The sequence below is a fragment of the Atractosteus spatula genome, chromosome 9 (assembly GCF_055471065.1).
Source record: "Atractosteus spatula isolate fAtrSpa1 chromosome 9, fAtrSpa1.hap1, whole genome shotgun sequence".
NCBI lineage: Eukaryota > Metazoa > Chordata > Actinopteri > Semionotiformes > Lepisosteidae > Atractosteus > Atractosteus spatula.
In genome coordinates, this window is record NC_142714.1 from 40,741,164 (window position 1) to 40,769,097 (window position 27,934).

At 39.3% G+C, this 27,934-nt stretch overlaps 1 protein-coding gene across 1 annotated transcript; it reads right to left on the reverse strand.

The window, feature by feature from the left end:
* Positions 1 to 192: 192 nt before the first annotated feature.
* On the reverse strand, positions 193 to 26,182 carry LOC148828571 (FERM domain-containing protein 7). Its single transcript, XM_088926044.1, has 12 exons — positions 26,042 to 26,182; positions 16,781 to 16,885; positions 14,568 to 14,610; positions 13,932 to 14,010; positions 13,299 to 13,396; positions 11,860 to 11,974; positions 11,213 to 11,360; positions 7,743 to 7,838; positions 6,736 to 6,899; positions 5,793 to 5,861; positions 1,899 to 1,974; positions 193 to 1,234 (listed from the first exon to the last, which is right to left on the reverse strand). The coding sequence occupies exons 1-12, from the start codon at positions 26,180 to 26,182 to the stop codon at positions 218 to 220; spliced, it is 2,151 nt and encodes a 716-aa protein (XP_088782170.1). The 3' UTR covers positions 193 to 217.
* Positions 26,183 to 27,934: the final 1,752 nt, after the last annotated feature.

The window sequence follows — 27,934 nt, forward strand, 5'->3', positions numbered from 1 at the left end:
ACCATTAAGTCAATTAAGGGTTCAACTGTGTAACTGAGAGCTTGGCTGGAACAAAAACCTGGTGTGTGGGCCTCCAGCACTAGGATTGGGAATCCCTGTGCGAAATAACTGCTACTAGACGGGGTATTCCTAAAATGGGGCGTCTGCACCTCCCATAACTTAGGTTTGTTCAGTAAGACCTGCTGAGCTGAAAAGCCGGTGTCCCTAGAGGGCAAGATCAAACCACTCGAGAGTGGAGTCCCTGTGCCCCCACAGAAGACTTTGCGCCCTCGCAGTCGCTTATGTTGAAGAAGTCTTCCTCTTCTTCATCCAGCTGGAGGCTGCCTGAGGATATCCTCATCCGGGCCAGTGGGGCAGCTTTGACTAGTTTGCCCAGGATTGGGTAGAAGTAGGGATAGATGATGTCCGAGTCGGAGTCGCTGAAGTCTGTCCCACCAGCAGCGTACCTATCCATCACGCAGAGAGAGGTGGGGCGGTCTGTGGCCCCATGTTGTGGCAGCAAGTGGCGCATCATAATAGGCCTCCTGGATAAATGAGGGTAGTGGCCTAGAGGTCTGAATTCAGAGGCACGAGTTGGGTGGAGGAATTTCATATCGGACTGGCTCCAGGACCTCTTGGGCAGGGCCGCTTGGTAGCTGGAATCGTCACTGAAGTGACCCATATCCTCTCTTCCGATGTCAATGCGGCTGCCGCAGCTCGTGCCCCCTGCCTGGTAGAAGCCGTTGTGCCTGTATTTGTGGCGCCTCCCGGAAGGAGACATACTGGTGGGGCTGGAGAAGCTGGAGGAGCGGATGACGTCTTCTACCAGGGAGGCGTGCCTGGGCAGGCGGGGTGGCTGGTCCAGGTAGAAGGAGGCACTGGAAACGAAGCTCTCGGCACCTGCTACCGCCAGGGGGTAACGGGGAGAGTCGGTGCGCCGCAATAATTGGGCGCTGGTGATCATTCGGCTGCGGTGAACCTCGCTGACACTGTTGCTGCGGGCAACGCCCATGCGCCCCTGCTGGCCCTGCGGTACGTCTGCCTGGCCTTCCACTTCGAAACAGGTGAAGGAGCCACTCCGAGACGGGTTCAAGGAGGCAGGATCGGCTTCTGGCTTGGAGCGCTCCAGTTCGGTGGCAAACACCACCTCCACAGCCGATTTGCTTCTCTTCCCGCTCAGAACTGGCTGAAGAGCTTTCTCGGCAGCGCTCTTGCTGTAACTCGGCCTCTCGAAGGAGCGTGTCTGCTCATACGCCTGCTCGAGTGGAAGGAAGGGTAAAAAGTCAACGCTGTAGGAAGGGTTATGAGCAGTTTCATTCACTCTGCCGTTTAGCATCACTAAACACCTCAGGGTGCTCTACAGAAAAAGAAAAATAGCTTAAATCCCTTGACGAGGAATAGGATGTGTATGAGAAAAAAAATCTGGGTCCGCTATCAGGCGAACTATGAGTGTGACCTCATGTTAAAACAAACAAATGAAACTCATAAATTCAAAAATTTTTTGTATCTACATGGGGTTGGGAATGGATCAATTTTACTTTTTAAATATCATTCCACTGTGCAAAAACATGTAAAGAACAATTTTTAGTAGGCTTAGTGCATCAATGTACAATCTAAATGAAGCTAATTTATGATTCAGCAATCTCATCCAGCACAGATCTGATTGGATGCTGCTTTCAGTGGCCAATAACCAGTCTCTATGTTTAGGAATTTCTTTCAATAAACTTGTTAAACACAATACAAACTAGAAAAGAACACAGACAACAGCTGTTGGGCCCATTTTATTAATTTTCACTGAACTGATATCCCATGATCTCTTTTAGTGTCCTCTGACCTCCTACTAATTAATTAACCTTAGAAATCGAATTATCTTACAACTGTTTGCTTAAATAACAAAACAAATAAAAACACAACACTACCTGTTTGGAGACATCTGTCAGGAGATCAGGGGAAGACCTGCACTGCCTCGTGTCATAATGAGCTTTGCAGTGTTTCCTGAAAAACAAACAGTGTGACTATGTCATTGCACAGGACTGCTCTCCAAGGCACTGGACTCCAAACAGGTGTTTCCTCTAATAAGGAGGGCAATAGAATAACATTAAGTGCCTCTGGCTCCTGCCATACTGCCAACACATAGCAGTCCCATATTGTCAGAGCCAAGGTCACAGATGGAAAACAACCACTAACAGAGGGTCACAGGCACTGCATAATTACATAATGCTAGAATATGAATATTGACAATGTTTCTACACTCGACTTTATGGAGGGCATAAACAGCCCATTTTTCAACTGAACAGTTTTTTTTATTTTACAACTGGACAGTTTGTTATTAACATACACAAGTAAAAGTCAAGTTAAAACAGAAACTACAATTTATTTAGCCAACCTATAGACCTCTGACCTAATTAAGTAATCAGGACTGTGTAACCTTGGCAGGGTACTGTTTAGTAGATGCTTTTATCCAAAGTAGCTTACAGAGAATAGGCATGCACTGAATACTTCTGCAGATTCAAAGACAACAACTCTGAAATTAAGACAACCTGATTGTACCTTTCAAGTGAAGGACAGCATGAGGGGGACTCAGCAGTGTGCAGGTGTAGACATTGGTGTGTATCAATGTCCCTGCAGATTTTGTAAAAACATACTGCTGTTGAGTTGCTTGCCCCGTTTTTGACCCTATGTATAGGATATGGCTCCACAGTAATGAGGAAAACCACAATGAAACTAGCACGCTTAACGCAGGCTCTATACCCTTTACTGTAGAGCTCACAGTGGGTATATGAACTTATGATAAAAGGGATCTTAACCACAGAGGTGAGACTCCACCCTCATCGTGACTAGACCCTCAACCAAACTACGTGCAATCAAGTATAAATCTACAGTGGATATAAAAAGTCTACACACCCTTATTGAATTTGCAGGTTTTTGTGATGTAAAGCCAGAAATCAAGATAAATCTGACATTTTTCCCATCTTTAATGTGACCTTGCAACCAACAAAATTCAAGACAAAAAACAAATAGATAATTATTAGGAAAAATAATTGAAATTAAAAAACCTACAACACCCTGGTTGTACACACCCCCAACTAATACTTTGTGGAAGCACCTTTTGCATTTATTACAGCAGTAAGTCTTTGTGAATAAGTCTCTCTCAACTTTGCACACCTGGACTTTGCAATTTTATCCCACTTTTCCTTGCAAAAAAGTTCAAACTCCTTCATATTGCCAGGGGATCTCCTGTGCACAGCCCTCTTTAGGTCATTCCACAGGTTTTCTATGGGATTGAGGTCTGGGCTCTGACAGGGCAATTCCAAGACTTTGATCTTCCTTTTCTGAAGCCATTCCTTGGTTGACTTGGATGTGTGCTTTGGGTCGTTATGTTGGAACGTGAAATTCCTCTTTATCTTTAGCTTTCTGACAGAGGCCAGCAGGTTTTGTGTCACAATATCTTGATATTTGGAGCTAGTTATCCCATCTAGCTTGACTAGAGCCCCTGTCCCAGCTGAAGAGAAGCAGCCCCAAAGCATGATGCTTCCACCACCATGCTTCACAGTAGGTATGGTATTCTTTGGATGATGAGCTGTGTTGCCTTTGGTCCAATCATATCTTTTAGAATTAAGGCCAAAAAGTGCACAATTTGTCTCATCAGACCATAAGACATTTTCCCACATGGTTTGGGGTGATAAGACAGGCTTGGATGTTCTTTTTTGTGAGAAATGGCTTCCGTCTTGCCAACCTACCTCCTAGCCCAGTCGTGCAGAATACGGGAGATTGTTGTCACATGCAAGGAGTGACCAGTACCTGCCAGAAATTCCTGCAGCTCCTTTAATGTCGCTGTAGGCCTCTTGGTAGCCTCCCTGATAAGTTTTCTGCTTGTCCTGTCATCAACTTTGGAGGGTCGTCCTGATCTTGGCAATGTCCCTGTGGTGCCACATGTTCTCCACTTATTGATGATAGTCTTCACAGTGCTCCATGGTACATCCAATGCCTTTGATATTCTTTTATACCTCTCCTGATCAGTACCTTTCAACAATAAGATCCCGTAGATGTTTTGTCAGCTCCTTGTGGACCATGGCTATCCCAGTAGGATGCAACCACAAAAGTTTCAAGGAAATCCTATAGGAACAACTGATTTTTATTTGGGGTTAATCAGAATCACTTTCATTGTTGGCAGGTGTATGCTGCTTACCTTTGGAAATGATTCTGAATGGGATTGGTTAACTCTGAACACAGAGTTATAAATGGGTGTGCACACGTATGCAACCAGGGTGTTGTAGGTTTTTTAATTTCAATTATTTTCCTAATAATTATCTATTTGTTTTTCTCTTGAATGTTGTTGGTTGCAAGGTCAAATTAAAGATGGAAAAATGTCTGACATGATTTATCTTGATTTCTGGCTTCACATCACAAAAACCTGCAATTTCAATAAGGGTGTGTAGACTTTTTAAATCCACTGTACATTTATGCAAAGACAAAAGGAAAAACATGCTATGAGCACCTTCTGCACAAAGGATTTAACCCACAAAATTCTCTTATTCCAGCTTTACCTATTCAAACTAACAATCAGCTTAATTAATAATTTATAAAAAATAATATTTTTTAATGTTTTCTGCTCCTAAAAACCAAATGATTTTAGTCATTCCTTTTAAAATTAGATACTATGAAGATAACTTCAAGTATCTATGTAAGAGCTAAAACCAGTCTAAGTAAATAATTCAGTCCAGTAACACCTGAATAGTCAGCACAGGAACTAAAATTATCCCTCCGAGTTCACTACTGACTTACAACTGAAAAATAATAATTTCTACCGGTGTAGTGGATTCAGGAATGGCATTATGTATGTTCATTAAAATACCTGGAAACATCTTGAGTACATGTTCTAAGGTATTCTGTTTTGCAATCTCACATGTCTTATTTCCCAGTGATGAAGACTATGACTGTAGTGGTTTTGTTTAAGGTCAGAGCCTGTCAGTTCAATGGTGGGGTATATGTCGGAACCTGTCAGTTCAATGAAGGGATATGATGTCAGAGCCTGTCAATTCAATGGCGGGGTATGATGTCAGAGCCTGTCAGTTCAGTGGTGGGGTATGATGTCAGAGCCTGTTGATTAAATGGCGGGGTATGATGTCAGAGACTGTCAGTTCAATGGTGGGGTATGATGTCAGAGCCTGTCAGTTCAGTGGTGGGGTATATGTCAGAACCTATCAGTTCAATGAAGGAATATGATGTCAGAGACTGTCAGTTCAAAGGTCAGTTCAATGTCAGCTCACACGTGAAGAAGGCCCCATGGCCGAAACATTGTGTTTTCTTTCTTCTTTTTTTCAGCATGGAATAAACCTATTACTTGTTCCTTTGCAGCCTATGCATGCTGACGCAGCTACCCACCTGAACTACATAATTTTTTTATGACCTCTTCAGGTATCAAAAATTTCATCAAGCCTATTCTGGGAATCTCTAGTTGTAAATCCCTAGTCAATGATTCTAAACACAAAACTAGTTTCTATTCTGTATTTGATTTTCAGTGTTTGATAAAACAGTGCTTGTAAATACAATTTCATGTATCTCATAAGGAATAACATTCAGGGTAGCTACCAGTCATTCCACAGTTGTGAAACTATCATGGCAAATTAATGTTCAAAACTACATATATATTTAATGTACTGTATAGAGCAGATGCTCCTTTTTCAATTTCTTTCATAATTGAACAAGTAATGATTATTGATGATCAATTCTGAATCTTCAGCACGCAATACGTTTAAGGGTTGGGACCAGGAGTTTCAATTTCCATCATTTGTTGTTTTCCAGTACCTTACCTTTCAAAGGGCAAGTTCTTCTTCTCTCCTTTGCCCACACACTGGAGGAGCTGCTTCTGCGTCCGTCCACTGAGAAAACAATCATTGATCAAGGCTGGATTACTGGACATTTAACTCAGGGCACGGGAATTTCTGCCTTAATTTAGAGCAGGAGTGGCTACATTTATATATAATACAGTATGACATACAAGTTAAAACGCTGATCCTAACATGTCATGTTTATATATACATATCATTGAATATACATGCGTCCTGTGGTTGCCAGGGGCAACACCAGCATTTCCACCAGTTCTCAACCTGCCATTCAACCTTTCAATTAGAATAAAAATATTCCAATTAAGGAAGGAAATCCAAGGAATATCCCCTTCTAGCTAACCTATTTAAAACAATTCAACCTGCTGTTGAGCTGAAAAAAAATGTTGTTGCTCCGTGATTTGAGCTCCTAGCGCTTGTGCTCGTGTTCGCTTCCCTTTCGGCTAATAAATCCAAACTAACCTTTTTTACCCTTTTCCTAATGGGCAATGACCCAACAGAAAATCCTCTCTGGAGTCTGCCACCGCTCTCATTTTTCCCCACTGGTAATTTCGGTGTTTTTTTCCCTTTGACTTATTTTTTTATGGCTCCGGCTTGCCAGCCTCACTCCTCCTTCTGCTTTGGCCGAGAGCCTCGCTTTTCTTAGATAGTTCTTCAAAAGACTGTCTTCCTTCCACCTGCCTGCATCAGCTCTCTCTCTCTCTGAACCCGGTGATCTGACCGTTCACCTCGTCAATAGAAAGAACTGCTCTGAGAACTGCGCTCTGACCTATCATCACACTGCAGGTCACTAAAAAAAATGGAAATAGATTTACAGGCTATAGCAGAATTAGCAAGAGCATTTCACAGTTTTAGTGTAAGACAGAAAAATGCCCTGGCTGGCTGTTTGACTGAGGGTGTCTACACCAACCTGTATCTGAAGCAAGAGCCCTTGCTGTAGAGGATGGACTTGTGCTTGGACTTTGGCTCCTCAGAAAGCCTGAAGAAGGCATGGTACTCCACACACATCTTCCAGAAGGCCTTGCAGATGTCTCGGCTAGCCATGGTGAATTCTACTGTGTCTTTACGGGATGGCTGTCCATGGAGAACAACAGACTTTTTTTCAGATAAAGTTCAATGTGTAAAACATATTCAACAAGAGGGAGCCCCATTTCTGTTCTTCTGACTACTCAGTGACTGTTAGGGTATCAACACAGACAAAAAGGGGAATCTGGATTTCTCTAAAGAGGGTCACCACATGCAACGCTAGTTTAGTGCGACTGTCTGTATTGTCACTGGCCCTACAGTGACACCTGGTGGACAAACAGTGTGGATAAGACAGTGCACTTCACATACAGTATCGCATGAACATATCATTCCAGCTTTTTACAAACTTCAAGGTACAACTCATATCAAAATCTCTTATCAGGAAGGTTCAGTAGGCTTGCTCAGTAAATATCTCAGCTCAGAGAGGAAGACAAGATCTATCTGTAGTCTGAGCCTGGCCTGTGCCCTCAGCTGACAGTGATTGGCATTACTTAAGTAATGAAGTGCTGAGTGCTGGCAGGTCATACTGCTCTCAGTCCTTGTCTGATACTGGAGTTCTGCTCTTGAGCATGTCAGATCACTGAGTGACAAAGATAAATGAACTGATGTTTCAGAAAATTGGTGTGTGTCACCTTATATGGCAGCATGGGTGTAAACTGATGAAAAATTAATGGCCAATTCAAGTAGAATTACGTTTCTTTATGTCTTACTCTCTGAGATGGCAAGTAATTAAAAATGTACATTTTGATGCGGAGATTTAAAGTCTGCCATTCTAATACAAACAAACCAGGATAATTTTTAATAATTATCTTAATAATTAAAACTGATACATGAAGGAATATATCAGAAGAATGTCTTCTTAAGGAGGCAAAGGAAAGAAGAAATACTTACAACAATTTTTGCATGAAGCTTTATCAGAAAGTGTTTTCTTTTAAAGCTCAGCTTGCGAATTTTTGCCCAGCTAAAGGTGTTCATTTTGGTGTTCCCCTGAAAGAGAGAGGGGGAAACAACAGTTTATAGTGATGTTTTCCAAAAAGAGAGGGGAGAAAGATAACCTTTATTTTGTTTTTTTCCTTAAAGGAGAGAGAGGGAAAAACAGTGTTCCTCTACTATGCATATTTAATGTGTTTCTAAGTTATGACTCATTAGTAAAATACTGTATAAATCTATCAGCATGGAAAGCTGTGACATGTCACTGTCATGGCTGCCATAATGTACTGTAATTAGTTCTGACTCTATATTTACAGCCTAATATTACAATCATTTCTGTGTTCTTATTGTATTGGGACATATTCTACAAACTGATTTCTTTTATCTCACTCTATGTTATGTATTTTACATAGTCCATATTTTACCAATCACTGTTTGATAATTCACCTTAAAGACACATAAATAATAATTGGGACTCAAATGAGAACTGGGCTTAGCACAATTATTATTAATTAATATTATTAACTGATTAATGTGAAATACTAAAGTTACTGTATACACTGCTATTTCAAACCACACTCTAGACCCTAATACCAACCTCTAAAAATATTTTAACTGCATATTGGAGCATAATTGTATCTCAAAATACAACGTAGTTAAGAGTTTGTGCCAAAACTGAAACCAAAAGCCTTGATTTAGGACATCTGGCACAATCAGATGTAAGCAAGGCCTCCAGAAATTTGAACACCTGGGAGTTAAAGTCACAGCAACACCTAACCCTCCTGCCAATAAAAATTATTATTTTCTATGATAATGACAAACTATTGTAGAACTTCTGTGAGGTAATAGGAACATTTCCTTCTTCATCAAATGTGATCTACTCTTCCGAAACCTGAAGGAAAATTCTCAAGCTTGGAGTTTTCTCAAGCAGGAGTTTTTTACTCCTGCCAATATTCACTATGCAAATTGTAAACATAAAAACAGTATTGACTATGACTCTTCTGAAGCATGATTTTAGGGTAGAATACAAGGCAGTGAGAATTGATAGTGTGTTTGAGGAGCATTGCACAGATTCTCATTATTCAGAACTAATAGAACTGCCACAACACACTACACAGTGACCATGGAAAAGCAATATTTCCAAAAAAACTAGAGAAATCACAGAATGAACATAAACAAGTCCACATTATCTGTCAGAAGCTGTTTTTAGCATCTTGCCCACAGACTTCTCAATCGTGAGTGTCTCCAATAGCAAACAGACCTCACTCTGTGACACAGTGACTGCCAATGGGAAGGTCAGACATTCTCTCAGAAGTACGGAGAAGGGCTGAGGTTTTGTCAGCCTATGGCCAGACAGGGAGGCTGGGAGGCAGACTAGGCAGATGGACTTTTCTTTAACACTATGTTCCAATCAGCATTAAGGAAAATAGACACAGCACCATCGACTATACAAGTCATCGCATTATCACACTATACATATCATATTTGCTTGTTTAATGTTAAAGTAAAGCCTGGAGCTAATCATGCATAACTGTAAAAAAAGAATGTAAAAATAAGAGTATAAAAAGAGAAGGAAATCAGTCTTATTCTTTGATACTAGTTGGTAACTGTAAATACCTTTTAGATTGTTGTCAAATCACCTTTCCTGGTAATTCTATTAATGAAATATTTCCAAATAATTCTTCCTGTTCTTATGTACCCTGTTTGTACTTTTTGTGGCCGCAATTCATTAGCCAAAGCATCTAATTTTGAAAATTAAACTTAATGTGGTGACCCTTACCAAGACAAGGTGACAATTGAAAATGTAGGGGAAATATAGATCAAGAAGGATCTTGGCACTGAATGTTTCCTCCATAGATGTCATGTCTTACTCTGCTGTTCCAAAAGACAGCAGAAAGAGACATGGCACTATTAAAGATATGCTAATTTGTCTTTTTTTAAGGACTGGTCTCTCTCCAAGCTCCTCAAATCGCTCTTCGACAAGTATATTCCTATTCCACCTCAGTCTGACTGTTTATGTCTTTTTCTACTTTTACTGTATGTGGCTTCATCTCGGTTGAACCAGTTCCAGTTCTCTGCCCTTCTCTCTCAACTACAGTTTCTCCAGCTCCTCCTGCTTCTCTCGCCTCAACGATTCCACCTTCTCCTCCTGCTGCCCAGCTGTCGAGCTCTACAGTTGATAGTATTTCTCTCTTAGCAAGTCAGGGGAGTCTTCCTCTTCCTTCTCTACCCCGGCTTCCAGCTGTGAGACAGAGCATCTCAAGTGACTCGCAACAAGTCTCTCAACATGTTTTCATGGCCCGGAGGCTGCCGAGCCAGCCAAACCATTAGAACCAGTCAGGTTCCCAGCACAGTCCAGGTGTTACTTTTCTGTACTTTACTAACCCCTTCTTTTCTCCTTGAAACGAACGCTTGCAGTTATAAAATACCATGAATCTACTGAGCACTGGTGGACCTCTTAAGAAAAGCCAAAATATGTTTTTTAGGCATGGTCTTTGCACAACATTGCAAACTGTGTAGAGCACACAGAACAGATTATATTTAGCACTGAGAAGAAGAAGATGGCATTGTCAGATTACAGGCAGCATATTGTGGAAAACACACTGGACAGTGGCACATCAGGGAAGCACAGAACTCTGAAGAGACAGCACAGCAGATATACAATGCAAATATCTTTGGACCCATCATTTACTGGAAGTTATTTTACTAGAAAAAGAAAATAAAGAATTTACATAGTATTTTCTGACTATTGTCCAGATGAATTTATAACTGAGGTGTCTAAAGGGGAATTGCAGTCTCAATTTCTCAAACCAGTTATTAAATCTTTATTCATTAAAATTATAGAACAAATTTACACATTTTGGATTAAGGACAAAATCGTAAACTTTGTGAAAGTCCTGTAAGTCGCCTGACAGTACATGTTGTCGCAAACTCACATTCAAGTTCCTATTTGACTTACAACGTGATGTGGCCCTTCCTGCTCACTACTCACGGTAATGATTAATGTAATGAGCAAATTAAGTACAGGTTGTGCAGCAGATATTTCACCACAGAAATATTCCAACGTGATCTGCATGCAGTGTTAATAAGTAAGTAGTATTTGTTGGCAAAACCGTCTTGAAATCCAGAGCAATATTTCTATTGAGTTTTCACAATCCTGTTTGTTTACAATGTCATATGGCTGTGCACATCACAGGAAGTTTTGTTGCATTTTTCTGGTGCTGCACAGACCTGGACATATTGTCTATTTTGTGATATAAATTGAGGTTTTACAAGTTACTGTGTACATTTTACTTTCAGTGTGGTTTGAAATGCACTTATCAATGCTGATTCTTTCTAACCCCTTAATATGAAAATAGCATTCCAGTGCCCCTATAACTAATAGACTAGTATGACTACAAGATGCACTTTTCCAGCCAAATGATATTCACCTGGAAAACCAGTACTCCCATGTGGGTGACAGCCAAGTTGATTTTCATTCCCTCTCCATCATTGGCAGGGTGAGGTCGGATGCCATACATGTCCAGTTTCCTGGCGACTTCCAGAAGCTGGATGTCGGAGTCTGCAGGAGACTGGCCTCTGGAAGGCAAGAACATAGGCTTGTTCACTTGACTTCGGAGTCACTGAGGCACTGAAACTAGACACTCAAAACTGCAAACCTCGAAAGCAGGGCTGCTCTTCTCCTTGCTGTAGGCAGGGCTCATTTGAGCAAGATAACTCTCTGTGCAATATTAATAAATTCCTATCCGAATGTTTACATTTTAGTCATAAGGACATATACTGCAAGGTAACATACGTATGTCATAGAACTGTTCTAAAATATTACTTTTAGTATATAATCTTTACTTATTTCTTAGTGACATTTTTTCAAACACTTGGTATATTTGTCCCAGCAAGTGGTAGTACAAAGGTTCTAGTAAATACATTTGTGATGATTTCATATAAAAGGTTTTTAATATGGCTGATTGTCCATCTCAATGAACTGTATGATGTTGGTTATGTGACATTTCTGGAAATGCTAACAGCAACCCTGGAACAGGGCGCACAGAATAAAGGCAGTGTCACAGTGCACAGGTACCTGTGTTTCTTGTGAAAGCGCATGATCTTGTGGTCCAGGTACTCTTGGTTGGGAAGGTACCGTTTACTCTCCAGCTGCTGAATGTCAACTTCTTCATCATAATCACCCACCTCTGCTGCATTGGAATACAAACTGTCATGTGTGCAACCCTAAGTACTGTATGAAATCATATTCATTCAGACTCTTTCTGATTCGCAAAGTCATACAGTAATTACAGTATGTCTTTCCTACGGAGCTCACAATTCTGGCTTGTTTGGCTCTGTCACATAACAACTGAGGTGATAACAGTGCTGGCATCACCTTGATTGACTGTTCACTGCATTTTTGTAGTGCAAGTATTAAGTACTTAGTAACGCCATGAATAATGTTCAATTAGCGTATTCATTGTAATTATGTTCCTTATAATCAAATTTGTTTCACACCTCAATTTATATTTGAAATTGCTTCCTTTAAACTTCTTTTCACCATTAACAATTCCCAATTGATGAGATGTTCTTAAATCCAACTATTTCAACGTTCAGATCTTGAAGGTCATCCATGTCTCTTTTTTATTTTATACGGCTGCATGGGAGTGTTATACCTTTAATTCAACTACTTTAACACTTCTCCCAACTGAGGAGCTGATTCTAACTGAGAAAGAGAAAACCAGCTGTGCTCCAGAGAGCTGATATTAACAGATACCTATTAAATGGTAACAGATTCCTTTCTGCAAGATCCTTTCCCCCTCATTTATCATTATTATGTTCTTCGACCTCATTTAGCACCTTCATGTTCATTACAGATTTGAAATGAAGTGCATTAAACAGTTCAGATTTGTGGTTTTACGAGAGCAGCCATAGCCTGCGAACACACCTCATTACGTAAATATCTTGTTAACCTGCTATGGCTACCAGCTGGAACTTTACAAATGCATAATTAGCTTGCTGTGAAGCTGAAGAAACACTCAGCAGAGTAAATGAGAGAGACCACATGACTAGACTTTGATAGATCATTGAGTTATTCACCAAGCAACCCTGACGTTTGTTTTTTTAATGGCACTCACCAACTGCATTTCTAATTGTTTATTTAGTAATACAATAGACCATAATAGTTTAGAAAGCCAGTGTTTTCGATTATTAGTTTCACTCCAAAAAATTATGGCAGCACTGCAAAAAGAACATAGTGAATATTTTCAGGATCTTACATGCATTTTTGGTCAGCAACAAAGCAGAAATAGATTCTGACCACCTTAAACCTGGTATGTAAATAAGACTGCAGCATCACTACAAAACACTTTCACTATGAATGAAGGTGCAAATCTGGAAGTGGAATAGGCTTCCCAGTTGGGAAAAAAATTTAAGCCATAATAAAAAAAGTACATTCCAGATTCCATGTTAACTAAATCACCTTTGAGTACATTTCCCTGTACTGAAGCATTAGCAGGCTCTGATGTGACTTACATTGTAAGATATGTGACACCAGGAGAGCTGCACTGTTATCATTACATGTGAGACTTCCATTGGCCAAATCCTGCTTGATCTGCAGAGCAAAGAGATACCTACAGACACACAGACAGGATGGGTTAACTGTGGACACAGCACCACATCAAAACCAGACATCGGAACCATACAAAAGCCGCCAACACATACGGAAATATTCCAGCCACACTGAAGTTTTTAATGAAATATCTGTCAGAAACTGTAACCTGTATTTTTATGTGTGATCTGGGCTGTTTTATGTGCTAGTGTGAAATTAGCTTCTTCAGGGTTTAATTTGAGTTCAGCAAATTGGTTCTTGCAAATACTCTTAGTTCTGCAAGTCCATTTGGTTTTGCAATGAAGCTTTCGTTCAGAGCTTGCCAGTAAGGCTAACAAATTGGCACAGAGAAGTAATCCCTTTTCACAGATTTCTCCGTGGCCTCTGTGCTTCTGTGCCAAATCTTAAACTGGTATTTTTCATTGATCGATTTGAGAAATTCTCTGGTTTAATTACTACAGTATATGGTATTACTCATTGTCAATTCCAACATCTCTTCTACTGACTCTCTAGCTGTGCCACTGATGACAGATCTAGTAAAACAGGGTGTTACAGACCTTGTCAGCTCTTTCTGTAGTTGTCCAGGGTCAGGTGGGAAAAACTTCACTATGAACCTGAACGAAACATTGCTTGTGTCTAAGAGAAAAATCACAATAGAAACAAAATCACATACAAAAATGTTACCAAAAAATATTTTGGTAACATTTTACTTGAATGGCACTAAAAACACAGTCTTACCTATTTCATAAACCACACAAAACACAATATAACAACATCCCTTTATAACCATTTGCACAAATGCAGGAAAAGTTGTTTATAAACAACTGATAATGATATGCCAAAGCAGATGTTACTAAGTACTGACTGATATTTGCACATGTGACATTCACTGTTTTATTTTTTTCAATCTGTTAAATTCAGCAAAGAAATAGTAATTGTGCAGAAAGATGTCATGTGTAAGTTTGTACCCTGCAGAAGCTGTGTTACCTTCTTTTCACTTAGAGACTTTGTGAAATATGGAATTTGACCAGGGATGCCCAAATTTTGCATGTAACTGCATGCCTAAGTAAATAAAAAGTGTACTTCACATTAAGAACATGTTTAACAGATACGTGTTAAAAAACAACCATTTTCCTAATCTACTTCCAACCTGTAAAAAAACAATATATACAAAAAAATTACCTGAAACTTACTTTTAACTTGCTTTGCAAGAGGTTTCAGCAATTCCAACCACACCTGTAATATTAAATTATACATTTGCACATTACATTAAAGTTTTTTATTTAGTGAATGTTTTTTTTTTCCATGGTGGGTTATATTGAAAATAATCGATAGGTAGAAAAAAAGTTACAGTGCAAACATACATAATGTATGAACCAGTTTATTACAATAACTCATTATAAAGCAGCAGTAAAACAACATAATACAGGGTTGAGAAATAGCAATACCAGCACAGAGATGAAACACAGGCTCTGTAAACACAGGGTACAGTAGGTGAGCTGGAAGCACATTAATAGAAAACACATACAACAGGTTCAAGCAAAAGAGGAAAGTGTGGGTCTTGAAGAAGTACAGTACTAATATTATTTATTATTGTGAGTCAAAGTCCACTCATACCTTGAAAAGAGTAAGTATTGGGACTTACTGGGAAGTGAAATTTGACATATTTTCTGTGGACTGTTGATATTTGTATTTCATATCAAACATAAATAAGTGGCAAAAGTACAGAATGTAAGCTTTTATTCCTGAATCGTTTTGGGGCATATACAGTATGTTAAACCAAACTAACAAAACACAAGTTTTTTGTGTTCAATTTCCCCCATTTTCAGGTCAGCATAAGGACTGGGACCAATTAACATTATGTAAACTAGTATAAAGTTAGTATTTGGTCACACATCCCTTACATTAATTAACTGTTTCACGTTTGCAACCCATCAACATCATCAGACGTTTTATATGTTACACTGAGATGCTTTTCCAGGTTTTTGACCTAATCATCTCTGTCTATCTCAGCACACAGCCAAGTGAAGTGGGGCAGTACAGGACAACACATCAGTAACTTGTGGTAAAATAGCACAGTACTGTGTGTTGAAAGGAATAGAATACAAGGGACACAGATTATTTAGAATGTCTCTTTTATCAAGAATACAGAATTATTCTTTTATTTTACTAGATAATTGAATAGAGAACAAATTCTCACTGAAAATGACATTACAAACCTAATTTGGTTGGCAATACAGATAAGTATTCATACACAGTTAGTTTAACTACCTACAGATATGTTTACTACAGTACACACTACTACATAATACTATCTTTACTGCAATACTGCTTAGTGTAAGGACAAGCGATGCTTGAAATCAGTGGAGTACATAAAATGCAATATGCTTCTACCAGTACAGAATGGTGATTTTGCCATTCACTTGCTAACACTGCCCTCGATGTATGTATGCCCATCCTTCGGATGAGACGTAAACTGAGGTCCTGACTCTCTGTGGTCATTAAAAATCCCAGGGTGTTTCTCGAAAAGAGTGGGGGTGTAACCCCAGCGTCCTGGCCAAATTTTCCCATTGGCCTTTACCAATCATGGCCTCCTAATAATCCCAATCAATGAATTCACTTCATTACTCTGCTCTCCTCCCCACTGATAGCTGATGTGTGGTGAGCGTTATGGTGCACTATGGCTGCCGTCGCATCATCCAGGTGGATGCTGCACATTGGTGGTGGTGGAGGGGAGTCCCCATTACCTGTAAAGCGCTTTGAGTGGAATGTCCAGAAAAGCACTATATAAGTGTAAGCAATTATTATTATTATTATTATTATTATTATGTGTGGACTGTTTCTTTCTGGAATGATCTGTGCTGTAGCCACTGCAGTAGGGAAATTATTATGCAGAGGGATCCAATCGTGTGATGACCAGTCTGCTGACTGTTGGAGCAGAACCAGAACACCTCATTCTCTGGACAACGTCTCCCTCAGATAAACTGCCTTCAGTCATGCCAGCAGTGATCTTGCTTACACAAGCAAAGGATGATTGTATCTTTGGCTGCTCGTGTGTTGATTAAAATCATGTTTTTTGACCAGCTGTTGATGTTTTACAGTTTTAATTTAGCTTTGATAGTAGTGAATACCTGAAATACAGATACTTGGTGTTTTATATCTGTACTATGCCTACTGAAAAAAACAGCTGGATAATTGCATCAATTTGCACAAAGCATAAATATTCAAATAGGTGCATTTAATTTTGTTTAATAGAACATTACTGTTGTGTTTTTTGAAAAAGTAAAGCTGTTGCAAAAACAAATTAAATTAAAGGACAAACATAAAACACAAAGCATTCTTTGTACATTTTCTTTCTAATTCACACACTTCAATTCCAGATGCACAGAAAGAGTTATACACTTACATAACTCCCAGTGTAATTGCGAAACTCAAGTCCAAAGTACTCTTTTTCCAGCAGCTTCAGGTGACCACAGACTTTGTTGTAAAAGTCATTTCCCAAAATTCTTTGCTAGAATCAAATGAAGAAAAGTTTTGCTTACAGATAGTGAAAGGGAGATTTAAAACACAGATATGCCAAACATTCAGTTATGAAAATATACAAACAACAACAAAACATTTGTATTGTTAGCATGTTAACAATTGTGGAACCACAGGGTATGTGCTGTTTAGGGTTGTATCCTTGGTTATGTGTCGCCTGCACACAAGAAGGAGTACTACCCTAAACATGTGACCTACACCTCAGTCTGTGGCCACATTCCTCCACAAACAATGGCTTACAATTTCAACTTCCAAAATGTGTGTATCTGCGGTGCAACATCTAGAAAGATTCGCATGTTTTATGTCAAATTTATTACCCAAAGGCATTTAAGGAACACAGGGCCATGTTTCTTTTTTTTAATGGAGTTTATTTAACTAAAGTTCAGGAGGGATGACAACAACCACGCTCAATCATCCCCAGCTGTCAGCGATTAGCAATCACTCCCTTCATCCTTCCTCCACCGAACGCTATAAATACCAAATGCGATATCTCCCTCTCCCTCGCGTGCGACTTTTGCATCCCACCTCCACCCCAACTCCACCTCTGCAGCTGCCCCTTGGTTACCTTGCAGGGGGGTCCTGGCCTCCTCGTCCTATGGCCAGGAGGTCGGCCTTCAGCCAAGTGGGTTAAGCCATTTATTCGCTCTACAATAGTTTGCCACACTTTGATTTTGGGGCCTTGTCATTCCTCGTGAACCTGTTTAAGATCGTGATCCTTTTCTAAAGCACATACCCCACAAAACTCAGTTCTTAACCAACAGAGCTGAACGTCACAACTTGGATACTGTCAAGTGAGAAATAAAGAAAGCATAGAGCCTCTGTGACATTGATCATTCAGTCACATGCTTCCCTTGAAACCATGAGCCTTAGCAGGATCAACAGCACAAGTAAGGCATCAGTCAGAAGCCTGCTGCAGCTCTCACTGGGACCAGTTCAAGCTCACAGGAGCCTGACAACTGTAAGGGTCATGGATGTTATGTGTAAACAGAGGAATCCTGAGCCCCAGAAGCATGTTACCAATGATGTGCTGTTCCTTGGGAAATCCAAGTCTAGTCCATTAATAGCACAGATCAGACTGCAATCAGTTATAGATATAACTATAAATTCTATTCCTATTGAGGGATGTCTGTTCCCACTGAAATTCCATCCTCATAATAAGAAGCAAGTGCCCACTGGCATCCTCAAGAACCTTAGAGTACAATGGGAATGGGAGGTTCTTCTCTTAGTGATGCCTGCGTATGAGACTCCACACACGTTTTCTACCACCTTCTTCATTCAGCCTAAATATTCAGAGCATCTTAATACTCTCAATACATCTCAATATTTTTTCTTGCTCCCTGAGTATTGAGAATGCCGAACTGTTAAAATAGCATGATCATGCATGATGACCTAGAATGCATATGAAAATAACTGTTCTAGCTCTGTAAATACGTCTACAGCATTTTAAACCTGTAATAGTTAAATATCTCTATATTAGAATATTACATAAAAATAATGCTCAACCCCACATTCGGCAGGTATCACCTAACAAAACAGAAAGCTCCACAAGACACTTATCCAGGGGGACAAGTCAAAGGCACTGTACAAACTGGGCTACCGTGTATGTACTGTAACAAATTTCAAATACTTCATAGATTTTTCTTAAAAAAAAAATTTTTGCTTACATTATTTATAGGGAAAAGAAACTCACTTGACATCTTCCTCCAGAGCAGGAGAAAATAGTATGGTTACTTAGTTAAATTACATTATGTAGAGCTCTACTGTATCAATTATATTAGAGCCACAAATCAGTTTAATAGTACTGAGCTTGTAGCCCCTATTAAACTGAATAATTGATTCAAATGCTAACCCCAGATGCTACAAGCCTCAAGCAACCAATTATTTTTTATTGTTACATTTCTAGGTTACTACACATCACATTATTCATAGGGATATTTATAAATTACATTAATCAAGAGCAAGCCCTAATAATTTAAATAAGCATACATTGTGTTCCATTGCAGATAACAGAAAACTTCTGAGAGTATTTTAATTAGAGAATAACAATCTATTGTGGCTCACTCAATTTGCTGCAAAGCAAAAAGGAGTACTCATGTCTCACACAGCTGTTTTCCCAGCTCAGAACCCATCCATTCATTTTCCAACCGCTTTATCCAACCCAGGGTTGTGGGGGAGCTGGAATCCCTTGGACGGGACAACAGCCCATTGCAGGGCACACACAAAGACACTCACAAAAGGGCCAGTTTATCCCAGAAGCAAATTCACCTGCCAGCGTGTCTTTGGATTGTGAAAGGAAACAGGAGAACCCAGAGGAAACCCACTTAAACACAAGGAGAACATCCAGACTCCACTCCATAGCAGGAACTGAACCCAGGGTTCCAGCACTGTTGGGCAGGAATGCTAACCACTGCACTACCATGCCACCCACCTCAGAACCCATGTTTGAGTAGTCTCAGACTAGTGCTTGTCTTTGTCTGCAAAGCTATTACATAATAAACAGTACAATAATAACCAATTCAGTAGTTCTAATGCCTAAAAAAACGATGAATATGAAGGGACAGCTTACTTTATACTTTGGCTTTAACTCACGGTCACGATCGCAAACCCCTCCTCTTAAGGGCGCTCCAGCCCTTCCTTCTTTGTTGTTCATCTCCTGCACCTGCTCCCTGTTCCAGCCCCTTTTCAGTTCCCCCTTAAAAAGTCAGACGCTGACGCCAATCTGCGCTCTGCATTGGTTTCCGCATCATACGAGCCCGTGACCTGGATGCGCCTGGCTCCGTTATGCTTTTAGTTTCTGTTTCTTGTTCCCGTGCCCCCTGCCGGTTCCGACCCGGTTCCCGTTTTTAGATCGTATGTCTCGGGTGGATAGCCTGGCTTTGGACTTTTGCCCTATTTTTGGATTTCCCGTTCGTCTCATCTCTGGATCGTCTGCCTCGGCCACACCTTCCCCGACCACCAGCACTCCATGGACATGCCCCCCTGTCTTCATTCCCGTATCCTGCATGACGTTTTCCCCACTCTACCCCGGATTGTGTCGTCTGCATAGGGTCCGGAAAGAACTGTTCGTTATACTCACCTGGGGAAATGACAGCTCTGGTCAGAGCTGAGCGCTGTAACATCCTCCTTTCACTTATGAAGGATAAGCCAGGGAGAAAAATGCTGCAACTCTGAAGTTGGGGTGGAGGGGGGGGGGTTAATAAGCTCTGTGTTCAGCCAGAGAGTTTATAAGCACAGGGAAGCGCAACTGCGAGATTAGAATTCGACCTTCACCTGAACATCTGTTTAACTCAACACCATTTTCTAATGAACCAGTCTCCCTAAAAAATATCTGTAGCCACTAACAAATGCATTTCTAATAAAAGAGAAGCTGATAAGACTAGAAAAAGTAAACACACAAGTGCCATTTGGCAGTGCAATATAAAATCTCCGTGTTGCTTGACATTTTAGAGCTTGGAGAGAGAGTCAAAGAAGGGAAGTAATTTGGACCTTTTATTATTAAAAAGGTAAGCCTTTTGGAGGTGCTGCTACTCTATCAGGATTTGGAGAAATTGATTTACGACACTTTCTTTAATAAATGCATTTACTGGTGGTTATCTGATAATATTTTGCTTGATTTGCATTATCCCATTTGTTGTGTGTGTATAGCTTTACAAAACAAGGACACTGGGTTAAAGGTCAGAATTAAGGGAATTCACTTAGGACAGAGAATAGGAAACACGTCTTTGCACAAAGAATTGTGGGGGTCTGGAATAGACATCCCAGCTGGGCTGTTCTTTTAAGAATTAGCAGGACAAATGTATTATTCCTTTACCTACTGATCTGCCACTTGACACACATCAGCTGAATTGCCTCTTCTCATTTGCTGCCTTTCTTATGTGCATTCTAATCAGGTGAGACCTTGTCTTGGTGATCTTATATAAAAAGAGTGGGAACTGCAGTCCGTGCATCCAGCTGTATATTTCCATCAAGGCTTGAACAAAATGTCTGATCTAACAAATGAATAAGCTAACAATTAAAATGAACTGTATTTCCTTGAGGGCCACTAACTAGATACAGCAGGATAATGAAAGGCTGAGCAAGAGACAAGTGAATCAGTAACATCGAACAGCACATATGTAATTAAAGGTAATTACTTATGTTTAAGCATAAGTAATGGGGATACCCTGCATCTGGAAGCTGCTGTATTTGTCAAAAGCATATTACAAGCATTAGATCATAAGATCCAAAATAGGTTTATATCTTACAAGCTACGCATATATTATTTTTAGTTATATAGGATATGATTTTCTCTTATTTATATTCCACATTTTCCATGAGAAGCAACAAGTCAGCATGTGACATCAATTTGATTTAAGCATCAGCAGACACAATAAGAGGTCAATTCATGTTTCCTTTTTGCCTCAAAGGAAAATTGGTGGACTGTCCGCAACTTCTTAGTTGTGCACAATAATCTCGGGGAAAGTGAATTTTCAGAAACAGCATTTTACAGGAAAAACAACTGTTCTTTTCCTTTGTAATAAAGAGCTGGGGGAAGCTCACTGACACTACACAAGTTCTAGTAAGGCAAAATGTTTTTCACTCCAGGATTTACTGAACACCTGCTGTATCTTCTCTATACTGACTGCATTCTAAATGAGTTAATTTGCACTAGCTGGCACAATGTAAAACAGATGGAGAAAGACGTGAAAACATTAATAAATGGTTTAATTTCATCTGCAGGCTGAAAGGCCAAAACAACATCAGAGGCAACTCACTTCTAGAGCGAAAAACAAAAGTTTTTACTCGCAAGTAAAAACGTGGATGCCACAGTTGATGAAACTCATTTGAATTTTTTTGCTGTATACTTTAGTTCATGAAAAATGAGTACAAATTGATTTATTGATGAATAATATTTAATATGGAAAAGCCTTTCATTCTTTACTTTCATTTGCACACCATAACAATTTAGTCTGTTTTCTGACTGACATGAGATTAATGTGCTTAATACATTTGTGCAGCTTGACTCATCTAATTATTACTGGGCTCAGAGATGCAGAGGAGTTGGTTTTGCACAAAGCTGTGTTTAAGTCTCTGAAGGGGGTTGACTACAGAGCTCTGTTTGTGATAAGCCCGCAGTTTACTATGTTAGAAGTAACAGGAAAAAAAGGATGCTATTGAGAAGCTCTAATGAACCGCTTGACTCTCCATTATCATGTCACATCAGAGTGCTAAATTGGTCTTAAAGAAAGGCAATTACTTATCTCCCAGCTCTCCTGAAGTTGTTTGTGTTATGCAGTTGAAATGTTAACACATAACTAACTTATGGATTGCTGTTACTGAAGGGATATATTGTAAAGTGTAGTATACTATACCGCAATGTTCCATTAATCATGGAATATGATCACATACTAGGCAATTCCTCCTTCGACTGGATGGGTTACTCCTGCAGCACATACTCTTCTAGAATACTGTGGAAGGATGATGAACTTAAACTTCTTTTAAAGTAAACCTGGATCCAGTCCAGAGAAGAGCAATAAAATACATTCCATATATTAATAATATACTGCACTGACAGGCTGAAGGAACAGAACCTTTTTAGTCTTGTACCTCAACCTACTATAGTATTCAAAATCCTCTGGCACTGATGAAGTCAACCAGCAGATTTCTTCAGAATGAACAAGGAAACAAACCAGAGGACACAGGTGGAAACAATGTTGATGTGCATTTAAAACCAAGAACAGGAGACACAAAGTTACGCAAAAGGTTGTTGGTGTATGGAGCAAGCTTCCCAGGTATGTTGGTGAACCCAATATCTCAGCTTCTTTCAAGAATACAGCTGGAAGACGCCCTTAGATCAATTATCAGCTACCAAAATGGACAAGATGGGCTTCTCATTTATAATGTGAGGAGGATGTGCACCCAGTCGCTAAGGGTATCGTAGCGCAGGCTGGGAGTTGTAGCCGGGGATGAGTCCGGGGGTCCGTAAGATGACCAGCAACTGACCCTGCTCATGTACAGTAAATAGACCTGTGTTAGCTAAAGTGTTCTCTGAAGCTTAGTGTCCCATAAGATAGGTGTGTAGAGTCTGTTAAAGAGTTACCACCCTAAACCTGTGTACCTGTTCCGTCTGTCCCCTAATGTGTGTGTAAATCCTGGTGTTGGTTTTTTTTGTAGAAGAGAATAAAAGCAGGTGCTTGTGTGCCTACACCGTCACCTCTTGTCCTTTATTCTGAACGAGCCCGTAGTCGTTACAATAATGTTTCTTATGTAATTTAAAAGACAAAGTAGGGTTATAGATACCAAATACATCTGCAGTTCAAAGAATGGAATAGAAAGATAGTTGATTGAATAGGAAAAATAACAAAAAATGTTGCTTCTACCATACTGAAGCCAGAAGGATATTAAAAAAATAAAAATCAGATATAATTCTGGTATGTTGAATAGACTTGAATAGACAACCACATGGTTGGTATAATTTTTTTTAAAGATTCTCATATTTTTAAACTTATTTTAACCGCATTGAAGCTCAGAATGAATTCCTTTTACACAGTTTCTTTTATATGTTAGAAACAGGAATATTACAGTTAAAAGCTTAATGGAATTCACTATAAGTTAAACATACATCCTTCTTTTGATAACTGTGATTAAAGATGCATGTCTCAGGCAAATGTAGACAATTTTGATTAAAAACAAAGACTTTTACATCTCTGTTCCCTGCTGTTTCAGTTATTTTTACTTGTCAAGCATAGAAGAATTAAAGCTAAAGCAAACAAAAATCCCAAATTAAGCACATAAGGAAATAATACATACACAGAGCTTGCAAATCTTTCTTGCATGCTGAAACTATTTGCCTAGACTGAGGTTTAACTTACAGAACGTTTGAAATTTTGATCAGTGACTCACTGGAGTCATTTACATCCCTCAGCTGTAAGTCAGGAGGCCGTTTGCTATCTCCTAACGTTTGGAAATAAAACAAGTCTTCCTGCACATGGTCAATGGTCAGTGTTTAATGGTTCATAGAAAAGAAGTAGAAACCCAGTCGTAGGAATTCTCAGCTATGCGAACAGAAATAGTATGTCAGATGCCCACAGGAAAAAGGTCTTCAAATGGGCCAGCTGGAAAGGCAGAGAAAACATTCAGAGATTTCACTGCCACCATATCTGCCCTAAAGCCACTCTCACGCTGTGCACTCACATTTCTTTTTTAGAAGAATCTCAGCAGCCCTTCTATTCACATATTGTCTCTCTACATATGGAGATGCAGAAAATGCCTTTGAGCTTCCAGTTGCAAATGCAGCAGGGACTAATGGGGTCTATAATGGGAATACTTTGCAAGCATAACATCTGGTAAAGATAAATGCACTCCCATCAACAGCCAACCATCCCCCAGCATGTATCTTTTCAGAGATACAGAGATCACATTTTCAAATTCTGGTTTCTTAAATACTGTCATGATGTCACCACCCTCCAAAACTCTGCGAAACCAAACGTATTTGAACTTAATATCAGTGTGAAATACAGTGACCCAGAACTATCTCACACAGATTATCTTACACGTAAATATACTAATAGAGGCTATTTCAGTGAATAAAGGACTACATATCAAAGGCTAGATAAAAGGAATGATCTGAAAGTTTGTGATGTACATACTGACGTATGGATGTTTACCACAAATCCTACAGCAGACTGTAATTTCAAAAGCTAGGATCTGTGAAACTAAAGAGACCTATTTTATTAAATTGCAAAGACTCAATTTGTCTTTCAGTAAACTAGATAAAGTAGTTGATTGACTAGAAATCATAACTAAATTTTATTGATGAGTATCCAATCCCCTATTCAGATAAGTAATCTAACAAACAATTTTTCTTTCATCTGAAAAAGAGACCAGCGCATTACTGTTTCAGAAAGGCGAACATGGTGGCTGTGTAAATACTAATTCAAATTCCTATCTTTCAATAATTCAGACACACTCCACCACACCTCAGCAAATGAGAGGAATTTTGTCTATGAATGATAAAGTACACCAAGTAGATATAGTAAGAGCATTCTTGGCTGAGCAGATGAAAGTTATTTTGAGCAGAATTTGTTCACATGATTTTCAGAAAGGCTGACTTTGGAATACTAGTGACAACAAATAAGCCCATTTTTGAAGAGCTGTTAATTTACAAGATATTTTGACTATAACTTCTCTGCTTTTTCCTCCCACCTACTGTACATTCTCAATAAATGAATCAGTGAACAGTGAATGTTAATTGTGTGTGTCTCTTAATAAATTGGTGATACTGTAATATAGCTACAGGCTCAGCTAGGAGTGCCCAGCTTGAACACAAAAACATATAACACAGATGGTCTCCAGAATCCAGACTGAAGCCTTTATTAATCAAGACACACTTATTGTCGTCTGTTATCCCAATGAGAGTTCACATACACTTCCACATCTTGAATTCAGGCATAAATGATAACAATTAGCTATTACCAAACACTGAGAGGGTGGACTATAGGATACCTGTTACTACTGATTCTCTGGCTACAGGAGTTCAAATGACTAACTCCTCCAACAGATGAACAAGGATGCTCTGTACCATGCTGAGGGTGCTTCCTTAGTGAATCAGAGCAACAGCATGATGCTCCTGCTGACAGGCCTTTCATCTTAATTACTGGAGCATCTAGAAAGAAAAGAGCTTACCTACATTGTAGCAAACGTCTTGTCATGTCTTAAGAGATATACAGTACTTACTAATAGTGCACCTCTGCGTCTTTCTGTTAAAGAAGTGATTTTGGGGGCAAAAATGTTGGGATGTACTGTAAGTGGCTTAGACTTTTTTTTATTTAAGATATAGCAGTGAAACTACATGTACAGTACTTCTGCTCAAATTCATTTCTATTTCAAGTATGTGGACAATTGTGCTCAAAGCAACATGAAATATATTCAGTGAAACAGTTTTAATATTCAGACAAACTTTGACTTGTTTGTTTCATCTTGGAAAGAAATTATGATATTGAGTTTATGACATGACAGACACTTTCATTATTCTACACATGATTTATTTTTGATGAGACGAGAGTCAAATTTGTCCTGTAAATTCTTAGAAAACAAAAAAATACTGAATTGATATACTTATCCAGAATCACACTGAACTAATTCTTACCTCAACTTCGAATATCTGCTCAGTATCATCCAGAAACTGCACTTTCAGCTGTAGGGTTGTTTCCTTGGTGCTCTTACGGGCCACTCCAGCAAGCTTTTCTGGGGACTTGAAGAAGTCTGGCCGGCCTTTGTGTTCACCCATAACTAGTACCCCAGCTGGCTCAAGTGTACTGAAAAAACAAAAGCAATTTAAATCCATAAATTCATGCTGGTACAAACTGAAAAACTATTTTACAAATGCTTTCAAGGGTTGGAGCTTAGGATATTTGTCATTGTTTATGTCAACAATTACATATGGTTACAAGTTGTTTACGAGCACAGGTAAACATTGGTGTGAAAATAAAAAAAAATACTGTAACCTCTAATATACCAGTGCACCATTCTAATCACATGATGACTGCAGGTTCAGTATGTAGAAATGTAACTACTGCCGCAGGAATCCAACTAACTGCAACAGAAAGTAACAGTCTGTGGAGAAACCATGCCATACACAGGAGGTTTACAAGTATTATTGAATTTTGAAAGCAACTGTAAAGGAGGTTTTGGATCTGACACTCCCAGTAAGCACAAATGAGGCAAAGTAATGTTGCTGTCTAGAAGAAGCAACACATCAAAGCCATTAAACCCAATTAAAAGTCAGTTGTTAAATGAACTATAACCTCATGCCACTTAAGAAAACCTTCTTGGTCATCTGTGGCTGGTGATTCAGTACAGAAAGTTTCACTGAATCGCCTGTAAGCTCTAACAATATACTGTAGCATGGTCTGTTTTTTACGGCTTCAACGTTAAATTTGGGCCATTTCTTGGACATAGTTGGTGGTCTGAGGAGAAAAAGTAGCTTTTGTTCATATATGTTCATATTTAGCAACATTTTAGAATAGGAGACCAGTATAATGCATGTGTTAGTTGTGAATGAATGGCATACCTACTAAAAGCACTTAACACATGATGAACAGTTGCTGTATAACAACTGATTTAGTTCTTCTTGCTTTCCATCAGTAATAACGAATACATACTGTATTTCTTATGCAATGTATTTGACATTAACAGTGCTGGCACTCGGCAAGCTTTGTTTCAGTAATACGTGGTAACAGAGGGCTTTGCCCAGAATGTTTATGGAAGACTGAAAAACTCACATTCAACGGGAAGACAGAAGATCAGGACACCGCACCAGTTAAATCACCTGACCCGAGCCCAGTTAAAGTTGTGTACTGTGTCTTTGAGTCCTGCACAAAAACCAAAGCGCTCCCATTTCTTCGGCCTCCTGATGCCAGATTACATCCCAGGACTGCTCTGCAATCCTGGCTGATTTCATTCACATACAGTAACTGCTGTAGCAATACAGAGAACCGCTGCAGCAAAAAACACGCCGTATCTTCACATTGCTGTGTGTGTTTAAAATGTGGGAGACCTGGGGCTAACGGCAGGTGCTTTATTGGAGAAAAATAAATGAGCACGGGATTTGAGTTTCACAAATGCTTTTAGTATTTCAAATGTAATACCGAAATAAATCTAAGTATTCGTGTAAATTAAATTAATTTAAGACAAAATTGGCATTAGATATGTATATCGATGTACAGTATAAGCATATGGAAATATATAAATATATATTTCTGTGAGTAATAGAAGATCGCATTAAATATACATTTAATGTTAATGTCCGCTTTATGTACTTGTAGGGAAGACGAGCAGAATATCACCCAAAGGCATGTTATAAAAGTATAAAGCTTTGTGATGGGCATAAACAAAGCTTCGATTATTTTACCCGTAATTTCCCTTGGTTTTAATGATTTAATATAACTAATAACTAATTTATGTACTAATAACGAAAACGATGTAAATAATATTTTCAACCTCGAATGCAACACGTTTATTAGGATTCATAAATGCCTTG

What these genes read in the sequence shown, in the direction of transcription:
- LOC148828571 (XM_088926044.1), bottom strand. Translation starts at nt 26,182, where the DNA reads ATGGGTGAACACAAAGGCCGGCCAGACTTCTTCAAGTCCCCAGAAAAG. An exon ending in CTACAGAAAGAGCTGACAAG is followed by an intron (nt 13,397 to 13,931) that starts GTCTGTAACACC and finishes GTGTGTCTGTAG; the next exon opens with GTATCTCTTTGCTCTGCAGA. An exon ending in AGCTTCATGCAAAAATTGTT is followed by an intron (nt 6,900 to 7,742) that starts GTAAGTATTTCT and finishes CTCCATGGACAG; the next exon opens with CCATCCCGTAAAGACACAGT.